This window comes from Heptranchias perlo, chromosome 32 (assembly GCF_035084215.1).
Source record: "Heptranchias perlo isolate sHepPer1 chromosome 32, sHepPer1.hap1, whole genome shotgun sequence".
Classification (NCBI taxonomy): domain Eukaryota; kingdom Metazoa; phylum Chordata; class Chondrichthyes; order Hexanchiformes; family Hexanchidae; genus Heptranchias; species Heptranchias perlo.
This window is the reverse complement of record NC_090356.1, coordinates 4,231,858-4,254,459: the sequence shown is the minus strand read 5'-3', so window position 1 is coordinate 4,254,459 and position 22,602 is coordinate 4,231,858. Positions and strand designations below refer to the sequence as shown.

General features: G+C 48.4%; 1 protein-coding gene across 1 annotated transcript in view; it reads right to left on the bottom strand.

The window, feature by feature from the left end:
* The window catches only part of camta1a (calmodulin binding transcription activator 1a), an 801,272-nt gene that overhangs the window by 87,569 nt on the left and 691,101 nt on the right, over window positions 1-22,602 (bottom strand). Inside the window, exons 7-8 of the mRNA XM_067970230.1 lie at window positions 16,174-16,314; window positions 11,439-13,306 (exon numbers count right to left, since the gene is read on the bottom strand). Of these exons, the coding sequence (XP_067826331.1) occupies window positions 11,439-13,306; window positions 16,174-16,314 (2,009 nt within the window). The remainder of the gene's footprint in view (window positions 1-11,438; window positions 13,307-16,173; window positions 16,315-22,602) is intronic.

The following is a 22,602-nucleotide window of genomic DNA, read 5'->3' as shown; positions in this document are numbered from 1 at the left end:
AGCAGTTTAGAATTCAGCAAAAAAGGACCAAGAGATTGATTAAGAGGGGAAAACTTGCAAGGAACATAAAAGCGGACTGTAAAAGCTTCTACAAGTATGTAAAAAGAAAAAGATTAGTGAAGGCGAATGTTGGTCCCTTACAGTCAGAAATGGGAGAATTTATAATGGGGAACAAGGAAATGGCAGAGCAATTAAACAAATATTTTGGTTCTGTCTTCACAGAAGAGGACACAAATAACAAGGGTCTAGTGAGAAGGAGGAATTAAAGGAAATTAATATTAGTAAAAAAATAGTGCTGGAGAAATTAATGGGACTGAAAGTCGATAAATCCCCAGGGCCTGATAATCTGCATCCCAGAGTACTAAAAGAGGTAGCCATGGAAATAATGGATGTATTGGTTGTCATCTTCCAAAATTCTATAGATTATGGAACAGTTCCTGCAGATTGGAGGGTGGCAAATATAATCCCACTATTTAAAAAGGAGGGAGAGAAAAAACAGAGAACTACAGACCGGTTAGCCTAACATCACTAGTAGGGAAAATGCTAGAGTCTATTATAAAGGATGTGATAACAGGCCACTTAGAAAATATCAATGGGATTAGACAAAGTCAACATGGATTTATGAAAGGGAAATTGTGTTTGACAAACTTACTGGAGTTTTTGAGGATGTAACTGGTAGAATAGATAAGGGAGAACCAGTGGATGTGGTGTATTTGGATTTTCAGAAGGTCTTTGATAAAGTCCCACATCAGAGGTTAGTGTGCAAAATTAAAGCACATGGGATTGGGGGAAATATACTGACATGGATTGAAAATTGGTTAACAGACAGGAAACAGAGAGCAGAAATAAATGGGTCTTTTTCGGGGTGGCAGGCGGTGACTAGTGGGGTACCACAGGGATCGGTGCTTGGGCCCCAGCTATTCACAATATATATCAATGATTTGGATGAGGGAACCAAATGTAATTTTCCAGGTTTGCTGGCGATACAAAACTAGGTAGGATCGTGAGTTATGAGGAGGATGCAAAGAGGCTTCAAGGCGATTTAGACAAGTTGAGTGAGTGGGCAAATACATGGCAGATGCAGTATAATGTGGATAAATGTGAAGTTACCCACTTCGGAAGGAAAAACAGAAAGGCAGAGTATTATTTAAATAATGATAGATTGGGAAATGTTGATGTACAAAGGGACCTGGGTGTCCTTGTACACCAGTCACTGAAAGCAAACATGCAGGTACAGCATGCAGTTAGGAAGGCAAATGGTGTGTTGACCTTCATTGCAAGAGGATTTGAGTACAGAAGCAAGGACGTCTTGCTGCAGTTATACAGGGCCTTGGTGAGACCACACCTGGAGTATTGTGTGCAGTTTAGGTCTCCTTACCTAAGAAAGGATACACTTGCCATAGAGGGAGTGCAGCGAAGGTTCACCAGACTGATTCCTGGGATGGCAGGACTGTTGCATGAGGAGAGATTGGGTCGACTCGGCCTGTATTCACTAGAGTTTAGAAGAATGAGAGGGGATCTCACTGAAACATATAAAATTCTGACAGGGCTAGACAGACTGGATGCAGGGAGGATGTTTCCCCTGGCTGGGGGGGTCCAGAACGAGGGGTCACAGTCTCAGGATACGGGGTAGGACATTTAGGACTGAGATGAGGAGAAATTTTGTCACTCAGAGGGTGGTGAACCTGTGGAATTCTCTACCACAGAAGGCTGTGGAGGCCAAGTCACTGAATATATTTAAGAAGGAGATAGATAGATTTCTAGACACAGAAGTCATCAAGGGGATGGGGAGAGAGCGGGAATATGGTATTGAGATAGAGGATCAGCCATAATCATATTGAATGGTGGAGCAGGCTCGAAGGGCCGAATGGCCTACTCCTGCTCCTATTTTCTATGTTTCTATGCATATATACACACATACGCTCACAAACGCATATTTCTATACACACACATACGAACACAAACACACACGCATATATACATACAGGAATATATACATACATGTACACATACACACACATACAAATATACACACACATAAGCATATGTACACACACATATATTGTAGCAGAGTGACTGAGGGCGGTAGGTTGATGAGGGCCCTGATCCCCGAGTAAGGGTATGGCCCTTTAAGAAACCTCATCTGTTTGAGGAAAGGAATGGCTCTTTAAGAAACCTCACCTTTAAAAGGTATTTGAGGCTGGAGTGGGTGGAGACCTACCCCAGCCAGGTGAGAATAAAAGTAGGAGCACAAGGGAATCTGAGCCCCCTGAACAGGAAGCTGGGGCTGGCTTGGGCTCTAAAAGAAGCTTAATGTCAGTGGCTGACAACTGATAAAGCCTGGGAGTGGGAAAGTGTACAAAGTGTTGCCAAAGGTACTGTGTAGTGTAACTTTGAGTGGATTAAAAGAAAAGTATTTAAAATACGAATGACTCATGGACTATTGTGTATCGTACGGAGAAGGCTATGAGATGGTAGTGACGATCCGGATTCTTTCCCCTCAGTCTGGTTCAGTAAAAACTGAAGTCGAATACATTTTAAAGTTCAACACAACTTTAATAGCAGGGTTCTTAGTCTGCAGCATGGATTTGGACTCCTGATAGAGTCCCTCTATGCTGGCAGAGCAAGAACAAGAAACATACAGAAATCCACACGTTTTTATACAAATCAATAGGGTTGGAACATACTTAACGAGGGTCAACACCAATCATAAGCCGGGCACAGGTTGCCATGCGAGGTTACATTATTTCCGGCCAATCATAAACAATCCATGTGCTGATCATGCTGCTATTAGACATCAAAGGGGATACTTCCTCACTTTCCAACTTGGAATGTTCTTCCCTGTTCCTTCTGTTCCTTATCTCCCAACCTGGAATGTCTTTCAACTTTGGCTAAGCTTGTTCCCTATATTGATCTGCCATAAACATGGAGACATTCAGACCAGTCCTTGACTCACATCAAAGACCTATCATTGATAAGACAATGCAGGCCTGCTGACTAAGCAAACATATGGCCCAGCAGGAGGGCCAGGCCACCTGTACCAATCTCAGTTACTAACTAATTAACCCTTTCTAACCATTTTGCATTCTGCTTCTTTGCCACGTAGGCATTTTAATATTTTACCGAAAACTGACCACGTAGGGATTCTCATTAGGACTGAGTAATACACCTATGCACATACACACGCGCATATATGCACACTTTCCAGCAGGAGGCACTGGACAGTAATTAGGCCGATGCTTCCTCCTCCCTAAGTCCAGGGGCACTGAGGCCATGTATTGCAGCCCAACTGTTGCTCCAACACAGACCAGGGATCACCGGGGGCCCTTCGTGAACACCACTGACCTTTGAAGGAAGCAATTAACTTTATCACTGAAGTTAGAATAAAGCATTAACTTCAGAAATAAAAATAGAATGTACTGCCGGAAAGGGCGGTAGAAGCAGATTCAATAATAACTTTCAAAAAGGAAATTGGATAAATACTTGAAAAGGAAAAATTTGCAGGCCTATCGGGAAAGAGTGGGACTAATTGGATAGCTCTTTCAAAGAGTAGGTATAAGCACAATGGGCCGAATGGCCTCTTTCTAAGCTGTATGATTCTATTATTCTATGACAGTTTTCAGTTCTGATGAAGGGTACACAGCCACAGCTCTCTTCACAGATGTGTTCTGACCTGCTATGCATTTTCACATTTTCCATTTTTTATTTCAAGCCTCCAGCATTTGTAGATTTTTTTTGCTTCTCTAATATGTTAGCGTCTTCTGGTCTAACCTGTCTCACAGCAACAAGAAGGCAGCAAGGAATTTATAAGAGGTTTCATTGACATTAAAGGTATGTCAACATTATCTTATTTTATTTGAGGTGCCGACAGCAGATTCATACACTGTAATTATTACCGGAACTTTGCACTCACCAAGTCAATATCAATGACTTAGATGAAAGGACTGAGTGTAATGTATCCAAGTTTGCTGATGATACAAAGCTAAGTGGGAAAGTAAGCTGTGAAGAGGATGCAAAGAGGCTGCAAAGGGATATAGACAGGTTAGGTGAGTGGGCGAGAAGGTGGCAGATGGAGTATAATGTGGGGAAATGTGAAATTATCCACTTTGGTAGGAAGAATAGAAAAGCAGAATATTTTTTAAAAGGTGAAAGACTAAGAAATGTTGGTAGTCAGAGGGATTTGGGTGTCCTTGTACATGAATCACAGAAAATTAACATATAAGTACAGTAAGCAATTAGGAAGGCAAATGGTATGTTAGCCTTTATTGCAAGGGGGTTGGAGTATAAGAGTAAGGAGGTCTTGCTGCAATTATGTAGGGTTCTGGTGAGACCACACCTGGAGTACTGTGTACAGTTTTGGTCTCTTTACCTAAGGAAGGATATACTTGCCTTCGAGGGGGTGCAACGAAGGTTCACTAGATTCATTCCTGGGATGCGGGGGTTGTCCTGTGAGGAGAGATTGAGTAGAGTGGGCCTATATTCTCTGGAGTTTAGAAGAATGAGGGGTGATCTCATTGAAACATATAACATTCTTAGAGGGCTTGACAGGGTAGATGCTGAGAGGCTGTTTCCCCTGGCTGGAGAATCTAGAATTAGGGGTAATAGTCTCAAGATAAGGGGTCGACCATTTAGGACCAAGATGAGGAAAAATTTCTTCACTCAGAGGGTTGTGAATCTTTGAAATTCTCTATCCCAGAGGGCTGTGGATGCTCAGTCGTTGAGTATATTCAAGACTGAGATCGACATTAAGGGATATGGGGATAGGGCGGGAAAGTGGAGTTGAGGTTGAAGATCAGCTATGATCTGATTGAATGGCGGAGCAGGCACGAGGGGCCGTATGGCCTACTCCTGCTCCTTTATTTTATGTTCTTATGTTTTCTCACTCTTCGTTGCCTTTCTATGTTGCTCCAACCAAGCTCAAAGTAAACTTCAGGAACAATAGGGGGGAAATTACTGTCAGCACTATTTAACTGCACGTAAACTCATGAGGTCAGTCAGAGGGCTCTTGTATCTGCTTGTAAATTTTAGGCTCTGGTTCAATAGTTGGCTTTTTTTGAAGATTGTGTTTCTGTAACAATGTGTAACTTGCACACACACACAATCGCACGCACCATGCACTCATGCACGCACGTATTCCTTTAGGGGTCACTCAATAGTATGCAACAGTGTCAATTCTGCTAATCCCCCAGCCCAGGGAGGTTCACTGTAGTGCCACCCGGCTCACATCAACTAACTCAGCAAAAAGAGGGATTGAACCTGGGGCCAGCCTGGGTCTGTGGGCCTCAGTACCATACTGGGCAGTCCCTTGGACTATTGAGACATCAGGGGAGCACATACTTGGGCCTCTCTTTAGTAATGTCAGTTTTAACGGTGAGTAGTCCAGGGAGGGGGGAGGGGGTGTTTGACTGTACAAACATACGTAGGGAGTCTTCACAAGCCCCACACAGACTGTGAAAGCCGAGTGTTGCTTGAGTGTTGATGCTTATGGTCATACTGTGTGGGAGTGGCGTAATGGCATTTTTGTGACGTGAACGTTTAACCCAGACTCAGAAAGACCACACGTGGTCCGCGATGGTCCGGAGTGCGGAATGGTCCACTGAGGTCCACGGAGCCTCACCACATGGTGTGCTGGGACAAGTCAGGGGGCTTTTTTGCTTTCCTCTCCTCAAATGACCCTCCTGAGATCAGTAAATGGGAAGATAAGATCAGGACTTGAACTTGGGGGTCTCCCAGCTGCCGGTTGGATATTTTGGCACTGGACCTCTCAAGCTGTCTCATGTGCGGCCTGATCCAGCAACTTCCTTGCTTTGGCAGTGCAGCTATCTAGTAGGGGTCGCCAACCCTCAAGGATTGTCCTGGAGTCTCCAGGAATTAAAGATTAATCTCCAGGACACTGGTGCGAGCAAAACCCAGGAGGAAAATCAGAGCGGCGTTAAAAAAATTGTGTGTGATCTTTTTCATTTTGTTTGAAAGCTTTCATTTATTAGTTATAAAAACATTGGAGACAGGACAAAAAAGGGCTGTTTGACTGACATCATCCAATCGGGTAATTAAGAGTCTGTTTGCTTTCCAAGTGGTGTGGGAAGGCAGGGCTCCACGAAGATGGACGTATCGGGCGACCAATGACTGGAGCCTGGGGATGGGGTGATTGGAGGCAGGAAGTCATGTGATAAAACCTCCAGGAGTACGTCCAACTGGAGTTGGCAACCCTACTATCTGGGGGAAATCATCCGGAGATGGGAGGGTGTGGCGTTTGCTACAGAGGGAGGTGGAAAAGGCAGCAAGTGCGTAATGCCCAGATGCCAACCTCGAACAATCCCCAGCGTGTAGACGAATAGCACCATCAGTGCGGTGTGAGGGGAGCAGGTCACCGATGTGTCCCAGAGTGACGTGTCACACAAGCGAGAAATTAATTTTAAAAACCCTTTGCTCCCTCTGGTGGCATAGAGTACAAATGCAAGGAAGTTATGCCAAACCTTTATAAATCATTGGTTAGGCCTCAGCTGGGGTACTGCGTCCAATTCTGGGCACCACACTTTAGGAAGGATGTCAAGGCCTTGGAGAGGGTGCAGAGAAGATTCATGAGAATGAAACCAGGGATGTAGGACTTCAGTTACGTGGAAAGACTCGAGAAGCTGGGATTGTTCACCTTAGGGTCCAGCTGCAGCTACTGGCTAACTGCATTTCGGAGCTGGAGCTGCGGGTGGATTCACTGTGGAGCATCCGCGATGCCGAGATTATCGTGGATAGCACGTTCAGTGAGGTGGTCACACCGCGGGTAAAGATTACGGAGGCAGAAAGGAAATGGGTGACCGCCAGGCAGAGTAAAAGGACTAGGCAGGTAGAGCAGGAGTCCCCTAGGGCCATCTCCCTCTCAAACAGATATTCCGCTTTGGATATTGTTGGGGGAGATGGCTTATCGGGGAATGCAGCAAGAGCCAAGACCGTGGCACCACGAGTTACTCAGCTGCACAGGAGGGGAGGTAAAAGAATGGGAGAGCAATAGTGATAGGGGATTCCATCGTAAGGGGAACAGATAGGCGTTTCTGCGGCCGCAGACGTGACTCCAGGATGGTATGTTGCCTCCCTGGTGCTAGGGTCAAGGATGTCACAGAGCGACTGCAGGACATTCTGAAGGGGGAAGGTGAACAGTCAGAGGTCGTGGTCCATATCAGTACCAACGACATTGGTAAAAAAGGGATGAGGTCCTGCAAGCAGAATATAGGGAATTAGGAAATAAATTAAAAAGCAGGACCTCGAAGGTAGTAATCCCAGGATTACTCCCAGTAACACGTGCTAGTGAGAGCAGAGATAGGAGAATAGACCAGATGAATGCGTGGCTTGAGAGATGGTGTAGGAGGGAGGGGTCCAAAATCCTGAGGCATTGGGACCGATTCTGGGAAAGGCGGGACCTGTACAAGCTGAACGGGGTGCACCCAAGCAGGACCGGGACCAATATCCTTGTTGGGGCATTTGCTAGTTCTGTTGGGAAGGGTTTAAACTCGTATGGCAGGGGGATGGGAACCAAAGGGCAGGTACAGATAGGACAAATTCAGACCAGGAAACGGGAAGTAGAAAAGCAGTTAGTGACGTAGTTAGCGACTCAGAAAGGCAAAGGAGCAACGGTTAAATAGTGTTCAGCACAGGAATTTGATGGGGTTAAAGGGTATATACTTCAATGCAAGGAGTATTACAAACAAAGTAGATGAGCTAAGGGCACAGATTGACACATGGCAGCATGATATCATTGCTATAATGGAAACATGGATTAAAATGGGGGATAATTGGCAGCTCAATATCCCTGGATATAGAGTTTTTAGGCAGGATGGAGTGGGTGATAAAAAAGGAGGGGGGTAGCATTATTGGTTAAAGAATCAATTACAGTTATGAGAAGGGATGATATGCTAAATGGATCATCAATCGAGGCCAGATGGGTTGAGCTAAGAAATAAAAAAGGGGCAGTCACACTACTAGGAGTCCCGAATAGCGAAAGGGAGATAGAAGAACAAATATGTAGACAAATTTGTGAGTGCAAAAATAAGAGGGAAATAATAGTAGGGGACTTCAACTACCCGAACATCAACTGGGATTCAAACAGTGTGAGGGGCACAGAGGGCGCAAAATTCTTGATCGGTGTCCAGGGGAACTTTTTTAGCCAGTACGTGACAAGCCCAACAAGAGGGGATACAATTCTAGATTTAGTCCTGGGAAATGAAGATGGGCAAGTGGGTGAAGTGACAGTGGGTGACCATATTGGGGATAGTGACCACAATTCAGTTAGTTTTAGCATTATTATGGAAAAGGACAGAGTTAAATCAGGAGTAAACGTTTTGAATTGGGCGAAGGCAAATTTTACAGAATTAAGAGGTGATTTGGCAGAAGTGGACTGGACACAATTACTTGAGGAGAAATCAGTGGGAGGCACTAAAAAGTGAAATTCTACAGGTACAATGCAGACACGTCCCCTCAAAGAAAAAGGGTGGCACTGCCAAATTTAGAGCCTCCTGGTTGTCTAGAAGTATACGGGGCAAGATAAAGCAGAAAAAGAAAGCTGATGACTGTCACAGAAAACTAAATATTGCAGAAAGCCCAGAGGAGTATAGAAAGTACAGGGATGACATAAAAAAGGAAATAAGGAGAGCAAAGAGAGGGCATGAAAAAATGTTAGCTAGTAAGATTAAAGAAAACCCAAAGATGTTTTATCAGTACATTAAGAACAAGAGGATAGCTAAGGAAAAGATGGGACCTATCAGGGATGATAAGGGTAACTTGTATGTAGAAGCAGAGGATGTGAGTAGGGTTTTAAATGAATATTTTGTCTCCGTATTCATAAAGGAAAGGGATGATCCAGACGTAGTAGTTAAAGAGGAGAGGTGTGAAATATTGGATAAGGTAAACATAATGAGAGAGGAAGTACTAGAGGGACTGGAATCCTTGAAAGTTGATAAGTCACCAGGACCGGATGGATTGTTTCCTAGGCTATTGAAGGAAGCCAGGGAGGAAATAGCGGATGCTCTGAGGATCATTTTCCAATCCTCACTAGATACAGGGGAGGTACCGGAGGACTGGAAGACTGCAAACGTAGTACCATTGTTTAAAAAGGGTACGAGGGAAAGGCCGAACAATTATAGGCCGGTCAGTCTTACCTCGGTGGTGGGCAAACTATTAGAATCAATACTGAGAGATAGGATAAACTGTCACTTGGAAAGGCATGGTTTAATCAGGGATAGTCAGCATGGATTTGTTCAGGGAAGGTCATGCCTTACAAATCTGATTAAATTCTTTGAGGAAGTGACAAGGAGGATTGATGAGGGTAGTGCAGTGGATGTTGTCTACATGGATTTTAGTAAGGCATTTGACAAGGTCCCACATGGCAGACTGGTCAGAAAGGTAAAAGCCCATGGGATACAGGGAAATGTGGCGAATTGGATCCAAAATTGGCTCAGTAACAGGAAACAAAGGGTAAAAGTCGATGGATGTCTTTGTGAATGGAAATCCATTTCCAGTGGTATGCCAAAGGGCTCAGTGTTGGGCCCCTTGCTGTTTGTGGTATATATTAATGATTTGGACTTGAATGTAAGGGGCATGATTGGCAAATTTGCAGACGACACAAAAATTGGCCGTGTCGTTGATAGTGAAGAGGATAGTTGTAGACTCCAAGAAAATATCAATGGGTTGGTGGAGTGGGCGGAAAAGTGGCAAATGGAGTTCAACCTGGAGAAGTGTGAGGTAATGCACTTAGAGAGGACAAACAGTAAAAAGGAATATGCAGTAAATGGGAATATATTGAGAGGGGTCGAGGAAGTGAGAGACCTTGGAGTGCATGTGCACAGGTCCCTGAAGGTGGCAGTACAGGTAGATAAGGTTGTGAAGAAGGCATACGGAATGCTCTCCGTTATTAGCCGAAGTATAGAATACAAAAGCAGGGATGTAATGATGGAACTGTTCAAAACGCTGGTAAGGCCACAGCTGGAGTATTGTGCACAGTTCTGGTCACCACATTACAGGAAGGACGAAATTGCTCTGGAGAGAGTGCAGAGAAGATTTACAAGAATGTTGCCAGGGCTTGAAAATTGCATCCACGAGGAGAGATTGGACAGTGTGGGGTTGTTTTCCTTGGAGCAGAGGAGGCTGAGGGGGTGACTTGATTGAGGTGTACAAAATTATGAGGGGCCCAGATAGAGTTGACAGGAAGTATCTGTTTCTCCTAGTGGAGAGTTCAAGAACTAGAGGGCATAGATTTAAGCTGATTGGCTGAAGGATTAGAGGGGACATGAGGAAAAACCTTTTTACCCAGAGGGTGGTGGGTGTATGGAATTTGCTGCCCGAATTGATGTTACTTTTAAAAAGTAACTGGACCTGCACCTAAAGTGCTGTAAGGTGCAGGGCTATGGACTGGAAGGTGGGATTCGAATGGGCACCTGGTTGTTCTTCGAGCCGGCGCGCACACAATGGGCCGAATGGCCCCCTTCTGTGCTGTATCTTTTCTATGGTTCTAGAGCAGAGAAGGTTAAGGGGAGATTTAATAGATGTTCAAAATTATGAGAAGTTTTGATAGAGTAAATAAGGAGAAACTGTTTCCAGTTGCAGGAGGGTCGGTAATCAAAGGACACAGATTTAAGATAATTGGCAAAAGAACCAGAGGCGAGATGAGGAGAATTTTTTTTACGCAGCGAGTTGTTGTTATCTGGAATGCGCTGCCTGAAAGGGCGGTGGAAGCAGATTCAATAATAACTTTCAAAAGGGAATTGGATAAATACCTGAAAAGGATAAAATTGCAGGGCAATGGGGAAAGAGAAGGGGGAGTGGGACTAATTGGTTAGTTCTTTCAAAGAGCTGGCACAGGCATGATGGGCCAATTGTAAGATTTTATGATTCTATGATTAGTGGTTCTGAGCCGTCCTGACTCGGAGAGTCCCAGGGTCCCGCCCGCTCTGGGTCTGTACTGAGTCAGGTGGTTTCAGCCAGGGGCAACAGATGTGGGTGCATCAGCACCCCTGGGCTTGGGGGACGGGCCAAGGTTCCCACTCCTGACTGCTGACCCCTGCTAGAAAGATTGTGCGCAACTGCCAGCTGAGGGGTGGGCCAGGATCGGGCCCAGCTGCGATTCCCTCCTCAGTCGAATAGCTACCACCGTTCACTGCCCAGGCTCATACGTAAGTAACGGGCACGTGAACAGGGTACAGGAGTGCAGCCGGTGCCCATGACACTGCACCCCAGCAAGAGTCAGCGCCTCGAGGACAGAAGGCAGGGGGAGGGGAAAACCGGGAGAAACCACCCCGCCCCACCCCCAACCACAGATACAGCCAGACCCGAGCGAAAGGTAGTTTGCTGAAAGCAAAGGGTTAAAAACGAAGAGGGACGTTTCTCCTCTCCACGTTTGTAACAGGCACGCAAACATCATGGTTCGTAAAGTGGGATTTACTTCTGCTCCTTACCTCAGGGTAAGACCACTCCGGGGAATAGTCGGTCACCATGAACAAGCGGCCGCTCTGCTGCAGGGACCCCAGGGCCCCCTGGGCCGACACTACCTCGGCCACGTGCATGGAGTAGGCCATGGAGCTGCTCCCGTTCTCTCCGCCGCCCCCCAGCTGCAGGCTCTGCTGCTGGGGGCTGCAGCAAGGGATGCAGATCTCAGCCTGGCTGAACGCGGCCCTGGTCCGGTCGTCCTCCGGCTGCTGGAGCCCTCCACTGCCACCGGCATCGCCTGCCACCAGCTGGTGCCCGTACAGGCCGCTGGCGCCGCCCTCCACCGATATGAAGTCGTTGATCAGGTCCGAGAACTGGTTGCTGAAGGAGATGTCGAAGTGGTCCAGGTTCAGCTCCATGTTGGCTGACGGTCCCAGGCTGTGGTGGGCCACCGGGTACAAGCCCGACACCATGTTGCCCTGGAGGATGGGTAGGCTGCTGGCCCCGGCCACGGCCCCACTGGCCTCTGCCTGGATGTAGTGCTCCGTGCTGCAGGCTGGCAACTCGGCTGATTTCAGGGGGCCCTCGCCCCCTTCCGACTGCGCCGCCGTCTCCATGGGGACCTCCGCCTCTGCCGCGATGGGCTGGAAGTTGGCCTGGAACTGCAGCAGCTGCAGGGAGGGGGTGGCCTCCATGCGACCCTGCTGCACGGGCCCGTTGCAGCTGGAGGCGGCCTGGGTGGGAGATTCGGTCTTGACGTTGGCCAGTCCTAAGGCGTTGGTGAAGGGGCTGCCCGCCTCGCCCAGGCCATTGGTGTGGGCGCCCGACTCCAGGTGATGCGGCTTGCTGGCGTCCTGCAGGAAGAAGCTGGGCGAGGGGTTCTGGTGGACGTGGGGGCTCTGGACGCTTTGGCCGTAGCCTGAGGAAAAATCCTTGCTGGAGTCGATGGCGCTGAAGTCCATTTGCTCCAGGGTGGTGCTGGGGCTGAGGCCCCCGGAGGACAGCAAGGCCGAGCCTGGGGCCAAGGAGATGGAGGCTGGGGCGGAGCTGGCCTGGAACCCTTCCTTGGACATCTGCTGCTCGAAGGAGTTGTCCTCAGTCTTGATCTCCTTCACCAGGGCGCCGCTGAAGCAGTATCCACCCTCGCTGCCCGGCGACTGCCGCAGGCTGCCGCTGCCGTCGTTTTTCAGAGCCCCTCCGCCATACGTTTGGCCCTGCTTGGGATTGTTGAGGAAGCAGTCAGGGTCGAAGTTCATGCTGGCCTCCGGGATCTTCTCCCCGCTCTCCAGGGTGGAGGACAGCACCAGATCCTCCGCCACGCCGGCCGGCATCATGGACAAGCCGTCGGGGTTGCCGGCAGCGGCGGAGAAGGCGAACTTGTGCCCGTCGGAGTTGACGGCCAGGACCAGGCCCTGCGCCCCCGGGTCCGAGGCGATGAGGTGCTGGCCGGGGCCCGCGGTGGGGGACATGGCGTACACGGCCTCGTTGGTGACCTCCGACATGAAGACGGTGGCGCTCTGGGACAGGCTGCACATGACGGACGCCACGGCTATGCTGGAGACGGCGGTGATGGCCGGGCTGTCGGCCATGTCCGTCTCGCTGTTGAGGCCGCTGCTGATGGAGACCGGCGAGTTCTGGGTGGTGTCGGGCACCTCCACCTGGTTGGTGGAGGAAACCTCCGTGCTGTTCTGGTGCAGCAGGACGGGCTTCGAGACCTTGCCGTTCCGCCTCTCGCGGCTCGAGGCCTTGCCGTGGCCGTGGTCATTCTTGCCCTCGGAGACATCGTTGTTCTGGACCTCAGCGTGACTGCTGTAGGCGCCGGTTCTCGGCTCCACCTTTGGTGATATGATGCGGTGTTTGGCACTGTTACACTTGTGGTGAACGCTGCTCCCGGCACCTAGGGGGCAGGAACAGGCAAAACCAGTCAGCCGGCGGCAATACTGTTACTCTGATTTCTCCCCTCCACTCCTTTTTTTTGGATTTCTTCCTCCAGCCTTCCCCCTCCCCAAGCAGTATAGGTGAACCTGTGCCACTATGCAGGTGCACAAAAGCATCCTCCCATGAGGTGTCAGCCATGGCTCAGTGGGCAGCACTCTCACCTCCGAGTCAGAAGGTTCGTGGATTCAAGTCCCACTCCAGGGACTTGAGCACATATTCTAGGCTGACACTCCAACACAGTACTGAGGGAGTGCTACACTGTCAGAGGTGCTGTCTTTTGGATGAGACATTAAACCGAGGCCCCGTCTGCCCTCTCAGGTGGACGTATAAGATCCCATGGCACTATTCGAAGAACAGGGGAGTTCTCCCTGGTGACCTGGCCAATATTTATCCCTCAACCAACATCACTAAAAAACAGATTATCTGGTCATTATCTGATTGCTGTTTGTGGGAGCTTGCTGTGCGCAAATTGGCTGCCGTGTTTCCTACATTACAACAGTGACTATATTGGCTGTAGAACGTCCTGAGATCGTAAAAGGTGCTATATAAATGCAAGTTCAGTCTTCTTTAACTCTCCCTCCCTGAGGGGTGCATCCTTACCCCTGTAATCAGACTATCATTTCTAAAACGCGCAATCGGTAAAATCAGAACGCAGTTGAGGCAGCGGGGGATGGCCCACAGCCACTTCACTGCTCACACCACTGCTGATGGACACTATGGGAGTCTAGGTGGTACTGTGCACACAACTTGCTCGCAGACCATTAGTAATGAACCCCCTGTGGCCCGCTCCCGTGTAGTGCCAGGGACTGCCCGGGTGTGAGTCTCCCCTCAGATTCTCCTCCTGCCAACTCCTCATTTGACGAGACTCCGGTCGGGGAGTGTGCGGAGCGAGTTTGTCTCCAATTGTGTTTCTTTTAAAGTATTTGTCTGTTGGTTTTAAGCTATTTCACCAGGCGGCAGCGGCTGGTAATCTGCCTGAAATCGGTCAAAGGAAATGAAAGAAGTTCATTTAAACCATTAAAAAATACAACGTAAGCTTTTAAGAACAGGAAAAACCATCAGACAAACTTGTACCCTTTTCAAATATCAAGCCCTCCTACCTACGCATCGAAACCCTCATCCCTTCCATTTTCAGCATTCAATTCTCTCTGGAGCCCTTCTATGAGTCTGCCTCAACGCCCTTTCCCAGGTAACTTATTCCCTCAGGTGCATTCCCGTGCCCCCATCTTGGGCAGGTATCTCTGAACAGTCTTCTGCAGCCAGTGAGAGTAATTCCTTTGTGAAATGTTTAATCTCTAATGCTGCCTGACTCAACTCAACATCGACCGAGGATCAAACTCAGGCCTGTCCTAGTCTTTACAGCTGGACGACTCACTGCCTTCACCAGTTGGGCCCTCGGGGAAGCTTCAACATGACCCTGAGAGCCCTAAGCTCTGGAATTCCCTCTCCGCCTCTCTCTCCTCATTTATGATGCTCCTTAAAACCTTCCTCTTTGACCAAGCTTTTGGTCACCTGTCCTAATATCTCCTTATGTGGCTCAGTGTCAAATTTTGTTTGATAATCGCTCCTGTGAAGCACCTTGGGTCATTTTACTATGTTAAAGGCGCTATATAAATGCAAGTTGTCGTTGTAACACGATTGAAGCCCCAACCAACCATCATTAGATCTGGTTGTAAGTATGACGATTAAGTGTATGATTCCGTACTATTACGTGTACTATTTGCTCACTAAATCTGTGATACCTGATATTCAATGTTCAAGAAACCTATTGATTTGAGGAGTAAATTATAAATAAGAACCCCTATCCTCTAACACTGTTGGCTAATGTCTAAAGTATTTTTGTTTAGAGAGTGATTATCGATGACAGTGTCAGTAACTGTTGGTTTGAAGTGGTTCCTGGATGTGACAGTATGAGAAAGCTGAATTTAACACACACGGGTTTCTGCTGATCAGCCCTGGTTTCTGACTGTCTCTGCACACAAAAACGTAAAATCCTCCCCCCCTCTCACCAACCCCCCCCACCCACCCTTTTGAAGAAGAGCAGGGGAGTTCTCCCCAGTGACCTGGCCAAGAATAATCCCAGATTGTCTGAAACATTATCCCATTGCTGTCTGTGGGATCTTGCTGTGCGCAAATTGGCTGCCCGCATTTCCTGCATTACAACAGTGACTACACTTCATAAGTACTTCATCGCCTGTAAAGAACTTTGGGATGTCCTGAGGTCGTGAAAGGCGCTATATAAATGCAAGTTCCTTGTTTCTTTCCTTCTTTCTGTTTCGGCCTGTGCAACATTTGGGGGACGTTACTCTCGGTCTTCGAACCCTTGGGATAGGGAGAGGGAAAGTCCAGGGAATGGCCTGATTGCTCTGCAGTGACCCCTGCTGAAAAGTGTGTGCTTGTGTGGATGCCGGGGGGGTCAGATTTCCTCCGGTTGCTGTGCCTTTAAAATCATTAATGTATTGATCATTCCACCAGAAACAAAGGAAATGATGTTGTTGCAACACAGCAACCAGAGGGAGTCTCCCTCCCACCCCCCCAACAGGATCAGGCTCATCTGTGACAGCCACCACCGTCAAATAGTCCACCGACACTCACTGACTAGGCTCGCAGGTGAAGAGAGAGAGGGCGGGAGGTACCCGTGTAGCTGCACTCCAGCAAGGAGTCAGCAGCTTTGGGGGGGGGGGGCGGGGGGGGCGGGGGGTTGGAGGGGGGAGTTTGACGGTGGTGGTGGGGGGGGAATTCCAAAAAGTATTTTTGAAAGCTTAAAACGCTCAGAGCCACGCGATAATTGGAAGGGTTTACTCTCGGTCGGTTGGTCGGTCCTACCCAGATTGCCGGTGCACAGGCAGTTGTGAGTGCGAGGCTGCGGCTTGGTCTGATGGCTGTCCAGGATCTGCTGAACGAGCTGCTCCACCGAGAAACCGGCGCTGGTGTTCCCATTACTGCAGGTCCACTTGATGCCGTGAACTGTTGGAAAAAGGCAGACACCGTGAGAAACCGGCTCGCACCATGGGGGAGGGAGTACGGGGCGGGGGACGGTGGGACATGGCTCAGGCTGTGGTCCAGCCCGAAAAAAGACAACCGTCAAAACCTGAAAGAAAAAAAGTAACGGGAAGGAGGGGTGGCTGAGCCATGTTGATTCACCTCTTCAAAGAGGAGCTGCACAGATAGCTGGTTATCAAAGGGAGGGCAGGTCATAAGGGCAGCTATGGATGAGATGACCAAATAAGCCCCGAGTTCTGGTGACACCACTGGATTGCCGTCAGTGGGATGTCAACTGGCCCTCGTTGAACTGTAGTGTTTCATTTAGATTCTGGAGTTTTTGCCCCATTCCACTTAAGGGCCAGGGGAGAACAATCCGGGAATATCAGGGCTTATTTTCCAACGTCGTGCTCCCAGCAGGGGGCCTCGCCCATTGGGAGGCTGTATTGGAAATTCGGGCACATGCTGTGTATAATTTTCCGGCTGCTGAAAACTATGGTTGGAAATTTGTGCCAATGAACATTATATGCTTGCTAACTTGCACCAACTCCCATTTACCCATCACCCCTGTGCTCACCTACCTACATTGGCTCCCGGTCTAGCAACGCCTCGATTTTAAATTTCTCATCCCCGTGTTCAAATCCCTCCATGGCCTCACCCCTCCCTATCTCTGTAACCTCCTCCAGCCCTACAACCCGATCTTCTTCCCTCCAGCATTGGCGGCCGTGCCGTAAGCTGCCTAGGCCCTATGGAAGTTCTGGAATTCCCTGCCTAAATCTCTCTGCCTCTCCACCTCTCTACCTCTCTCTCCTCTGTTAAGACGTTCCTTAAAACCTACCTCTTTGACCAAGCTTTTGGTCACCTCTCCTAATATTTCCTTATGTGGCTCAGTGTCAAATTTTGTCTGATAACGCTCCTGTGAAGCACCTTGGGATGTTTTACTACGTTAAAGGAACTATAGAAGTGCAAGTCGTTGTCACTGATCAAAACCTCTCATAATCTTGAACCCCTCTATCGGATCTTCCTTTAACCTCTTTGCTCAAATGAAAAGAGCCCCCGTTTATTTAGTGTTGCCTCATAACTAAAGCCTCTCATTCCTCGTATCATCTTAGTGAAACTCTCTGCCTTGCCTTGACATCTTTCCTTAAGTAAGATGTCCAAAACTGGGCATGATATTCTAACTGTGGTCTTACCAACAATTTGTATAGGTTTAGCATTACCTCTTTGTGTTGTGCTCTATACCCCTATTTATAAAACTTAGGATCTCACATGCTCATTGAAGTATATAAAATACTAAATAATACTAGCTCCTACGTCACAGCATGCAGTGTTCTTTAAGATCAGGAATATTATATCCTGGAGAGTGTAGTGTGTATTACTTTAAGGCTACAAAATCAACTGCAGATAAGTAAACACTGAGTTTATTCAGTGGTCAATTAAGAGTCTGTTGCTGTTAAGTAAACACTGGGGGGAGTTCAAGTTGATGTCAATTAAGAGAATGCTGACGTCCTGGCTCCTGGTATTTTGTGGTCCTGAAGAGTTTCTTTATACTTTTCATTGACGTGTGACAAGAAAGTTCAGCGTGACGTTCAGAGTTATGACAGATGTAGTGTTTTATAATATTGTAGATAAGGTAAACCAGATTCTCACTTCAACTCAAACCAGGGAAATAGAAGCAGAGAATATAGAGTTAAACTACTGAGAGAGAGAGTTTTCAAACAGGTATCAGGAAGAACTGCATTACTCAGAGTGAGAAACGTTGGAATAAATTGTCACTTGGGCTAGTGGAGGCAAAACAATAGGGATGCTCAAAGTGTGGCTGATGCTTGAGTTGGGGTACTAGAGGGGTGGACTTTGCTGGGATGAAAGGCCTCTTCTGGTCCTTGACTTCTCCTAAGAAACTTCCCAGAGTGTTCCCTTCTTGGAAGTCTTACCTGTGGTTGGTCAGCGCCTCCAGGAGATCTGGTGCAAGCCCATCACAATGCAGATTGCAGGTCTGCTGCCTGGTTCCTCTCAATTTTCCCATGGGCCATGATACTGAGTAATATTTTTTTTATTCAACACTCTCTCTTCCCCTCCTCACCCTCAGCTCGCCCCCGAATCCCAGAGGACCACTTTGCTAGGCTCCATCTAAAGATCCAGAAGTACCAAGAGCGGCAGGTTTGTTGAAGCTCACGGGCCAAGAGACCCCTGGAGTACATATTATGGGTGCCGCTAGTCTACGGCAAAGACTTTTCCGGAATGGACCTTTGGGGGAGATTTGGGACATTCCCCCGCTCTCACACTGTATCTTCGTCAGAAGCCTGAGAGGAAAGGGGTAACCAGCTGCTTTTAGCCATTTCCACCCTGTCTCTGGGGATTCCACCCATCTCCCACTGAAGAATCCCAGCACAAATTCCAGGTGTTTATGTTCCCATTACTAAAGGAAAGGAAATGACTTGCATTTATATAGCACCTTTCACGACTTCAGGACGTTCCAAAGTGCTTCACAGCCAATGAAATACTTTTGAAGTGTAGTCGCTGCAGGGAAACTAATTACTAGCAGACCCAACACCAAAATCAGTTGGTCTTGCATTTGTATAATATCAAAGTGTCCTCTCCGACGCATTCTAAATAAGTGGATTAGATGGCCATTGATATCTGGCACCTGGGTTCACAGTCGCTATCTAAAGCATATAAGATTCCTAAATGAATTTGGAACAGTCTCGATGCAGTTCCCAGTGAGCAAATTCCCGTAACACAAAACTGCCTCAATCACTGGTGTGGGAAGATGTCATATTCGTGCAGCAGGGGGCACCCTTCTGAGGTTGGGGCAGGGGAGCGGGAGTTTCACTCTGTATCTAACCCGTGCTGTACCTGCCCTGGGAGTGTTTGATGGGACAGTGTAGAGGGAGCTTTACTCTGTATCTAACCCGTGCTGTACCTGCCCTGGGAGTGTTTGATGGGACAGTGTAGAGGGAGCTTTACTCTGTATCTAACCCGTGCTGTACCTGCCCTGGGAGTGTTTGATGGGACAGTGTAGAGGGAGCTTTACTCTGTATCTAACCCTGTACCTGCCCTGGGAGTGTTTGATGGGACAGTGTAGAGGGAGCTTTACTCTGTATCTAACCCTGTACCTGCCCTGGGAGTGTTTGATGGGACAGTGTAGAGGGAGCTTTACTCTGTATCCAACCCGTGCTGTACCTGCCCTGGGAGTGTTTGATGGGACAGTGTAGAGGGAGCTTTACTCTGTATCCAACCTGTGCTGTACCTGCCCTGGTAGTGTTTGATGGGACAGTGTAGAGGGAGCTTTACTCTGTATCCAACCCGTGCTGTACCTGCCCTGGGAGTGTTTGATGGGACAGTGTAGAGGGAGCTTTACTCTGTATCCAACCCGTGCTGTACCTGCCCTGGGAGTGTTTGATGGGACAGTGTAGAGGGAGCTTTACTCTGTATCTAACCCGTGCTGTACCTGCCCTGGGAGTGTTTGATGGGACAGTGTAGAGGGAGCTTTACTCTGTATCTAACCCGTACTGTACCTGCCCTGGGAGTGTTTGATGGGACAGTGTCGAGGGAGCTTTACTCTGTATCTAACGTGTCTGTACCTGCCCTGGGAGTGTTTGATGGGACAGTGTAGAGGGAGCTTTACTCTGTATCTAACCCGTGCTGTACCTGCCCTGGGAGTGTTTGATGGGACAGTGTAGAGGGAGCTTTACTCTGTATCCAACCCGTGCTGTACCTGCCCTGGGAGTGTTTGATGGGACAGTGTAGAGGGAGCTTTACTCTGTATCTAACCCGTGCTGTACCTGCCCTGGGAGTGTTTGATGGGACAGTGTAGAGGGAGCTTTACTCTGTATCTAACCCGTACTGTACCTGCCCTGGGAGTGTTTGATGGGACAGTGTCGAGGGAGCTTTACTCTGTATCTAACGTGTCTGTACCTGCCCTGGGAGTGTTTGATGGGACAGTGTAGAGGGAGCTTTACTCTGTATCTAACCCGTGCTGTACCTGCCCTGGGAGTGTTTGATGGGACAGTTTAGAGGGAGCTTTACTCCGTATCTAACCCGTGCTGTACCTGCCCTGGGAGTGTTTGATGGGACAGTGTAGAGGGAGCTTTACTCTGTATCTAACCCGTACTGTACCTGCCCTGGGAGTGTTTGATGGGACAGTGTAGAAGGAGCTTTACTCCGTATCTAACCCGTGCTGTACCTGCCCTGGGAGTGTTTGACGGGACAGTGCAGAGGGAGCTTTACTCTGTATCTAACGTGTGCTGTACCTGCCCTGGGAGTGTTTGATGGGACAGTGTAGAGGGAGCTTTACTCTGTATCTAACCCGTGCTGTATCTGCCCTGGGAGTGTTTGATGGGACAGTGTAGAAGGAGCTTTACTCTGTATCTAACGTGTCTGTACCTGCCCTGGGAGTGTTTGATGGGACAGTGTGGAGGGAGCTTTGCTCTGTATCTAACCCGTGCTGTACCTGCCCTGGGACTGTATGATGGGACAGTGTAGAGGGAGCTTTACTCTGTATCTAACCCATGCTGTACCTGAGCTGGGAGTGTTTGATGGGACAGTGTAGAGGGAGCTTTACCCTGTATCTAACCCGTGCTGTACCTGCCCCAGGAGTGTTTGATCGGACAGTGAAGAGGGAGCTTTACTCCGTATCTAACCCGTGCTGTACCTGCCCTGGGAGTGTTTGATGGGACAGTGTAGAGGGAGCTTTACTCTGTATCTACCCCGTGCTGTACCTGCCCTGGGACTGTATGATGGGACAGTGTAGAGGGAGCTTTACTCTGTATCTAACCCATGCTGTACCTGCCCTGTGAGTGTTTGATGGGACAGTGTAGAGGGAGCTTTACTCTGTATCTAACCCGTGCTGTACCTGCCCTGGGAGTGTTTGATGGGACAGTGTAGAGGGAGCTTTACTCTGTATCTAACCCGTGCTGTACCTGCCCTGAGAGTGTTTGATGGGACAGTGTAGAGGGAGCTTTACCCTGTATCTAACCTGTGCTGTACCTGAGCTGGGAGTGTTTGATGGGACAGTGTCGAGGGAGCTTTACCCTGTCTCTAACCTGTGCTGTACCTGAGCTGGGGTGTTACATATTACTTCAGAATCACGAAGGTAAAACAGTTTCTTTCATCCCATCCATCAAGTATAATGGGACACAATCCTGTTCAGACACAAACTCCTTTTATCCATTCCATCCTTAGCCATTCAATCACATCAGATTTTCAGTGAAGCCTCGTTACATGCAATTCATCATGAATTGGATTTTGGGACTTTGTATTTGCCCAGCGACCGCTGATTGTTGTAAAGTGGCTGCAGCACCAGCAGACAGACACCAGAGGGCGATGCTCACTCACTGAATCTCCTCGAGCGGGAGAGATTGTCAATCAGACCACGGCAGAAATAAAGACGGATAAATTGGACACAGCGCCCGAGGAAATGTGTAGAAAAGGGGCTCAAAATATCCCAGGAAATTGGGAATCAATGAGACCTTCCCTTCCCTGTAAATCCCCAGTGGTGCGGCAGCCAAAATTGATCCCGTTTTGTCCCTGATATAAACCACTGTGATGAACAAAAAGCAAAGTTCTGTTACTCAGGCACAGCTCCAAGAAAAATCCTCCATGGATGCACACAATCATTTGGTGAACAGGTTGTGACTGAGTATCTGACAGCTGCTGAAACCCATCTCCACATGTAATCGTCTCGAAACCAAACTACTGAGAGTCCCACACGGGGAGGGTTTCAGTCTGCCTGATGTGGAGACCACTCTTTCTCCACCCCACTCCCACCCCAGGGTCACATCCATTCATTTCAATCCAGACAGTTTCGGCATATATCAGCAGAAGTCGAGGCTCAGAGACTCCCCCGTGTGCAACGGGCGTTTAACCAGCACTAGTGAGCTCCCCGCTACTTTCCTGTCTGGATCACCAGAACCATTGGAGCACTGGCTTCTGAGGATATCTGGAGGTGAGAGGGAAGAATACGAGTCCCCCTAACAAGACTACCCCTCCACACCACTCATACCTTCCCTGGGAGTGTTTGACGGGACAGTGTAGAGGGAGCTTTACTCTGTATCTAACCCGTGCTGTACCTGCCCCAGGAGTGTTTGATGGGACAGTGTAGAGGGAGCTTTACCCTGTATCTAACCCGTTCTGTACTGGCGCTAGGAGTGTTTGATGGGACAGTGTCGAGGGAGCTTTACCCTGTATCTAACCTGTTCTGTACTGGCGCTAGGAGTGTTTGATGGGACAGTGTAGAGGGAGCTTTACCCTGTATCTAACCCGTTCTGTACT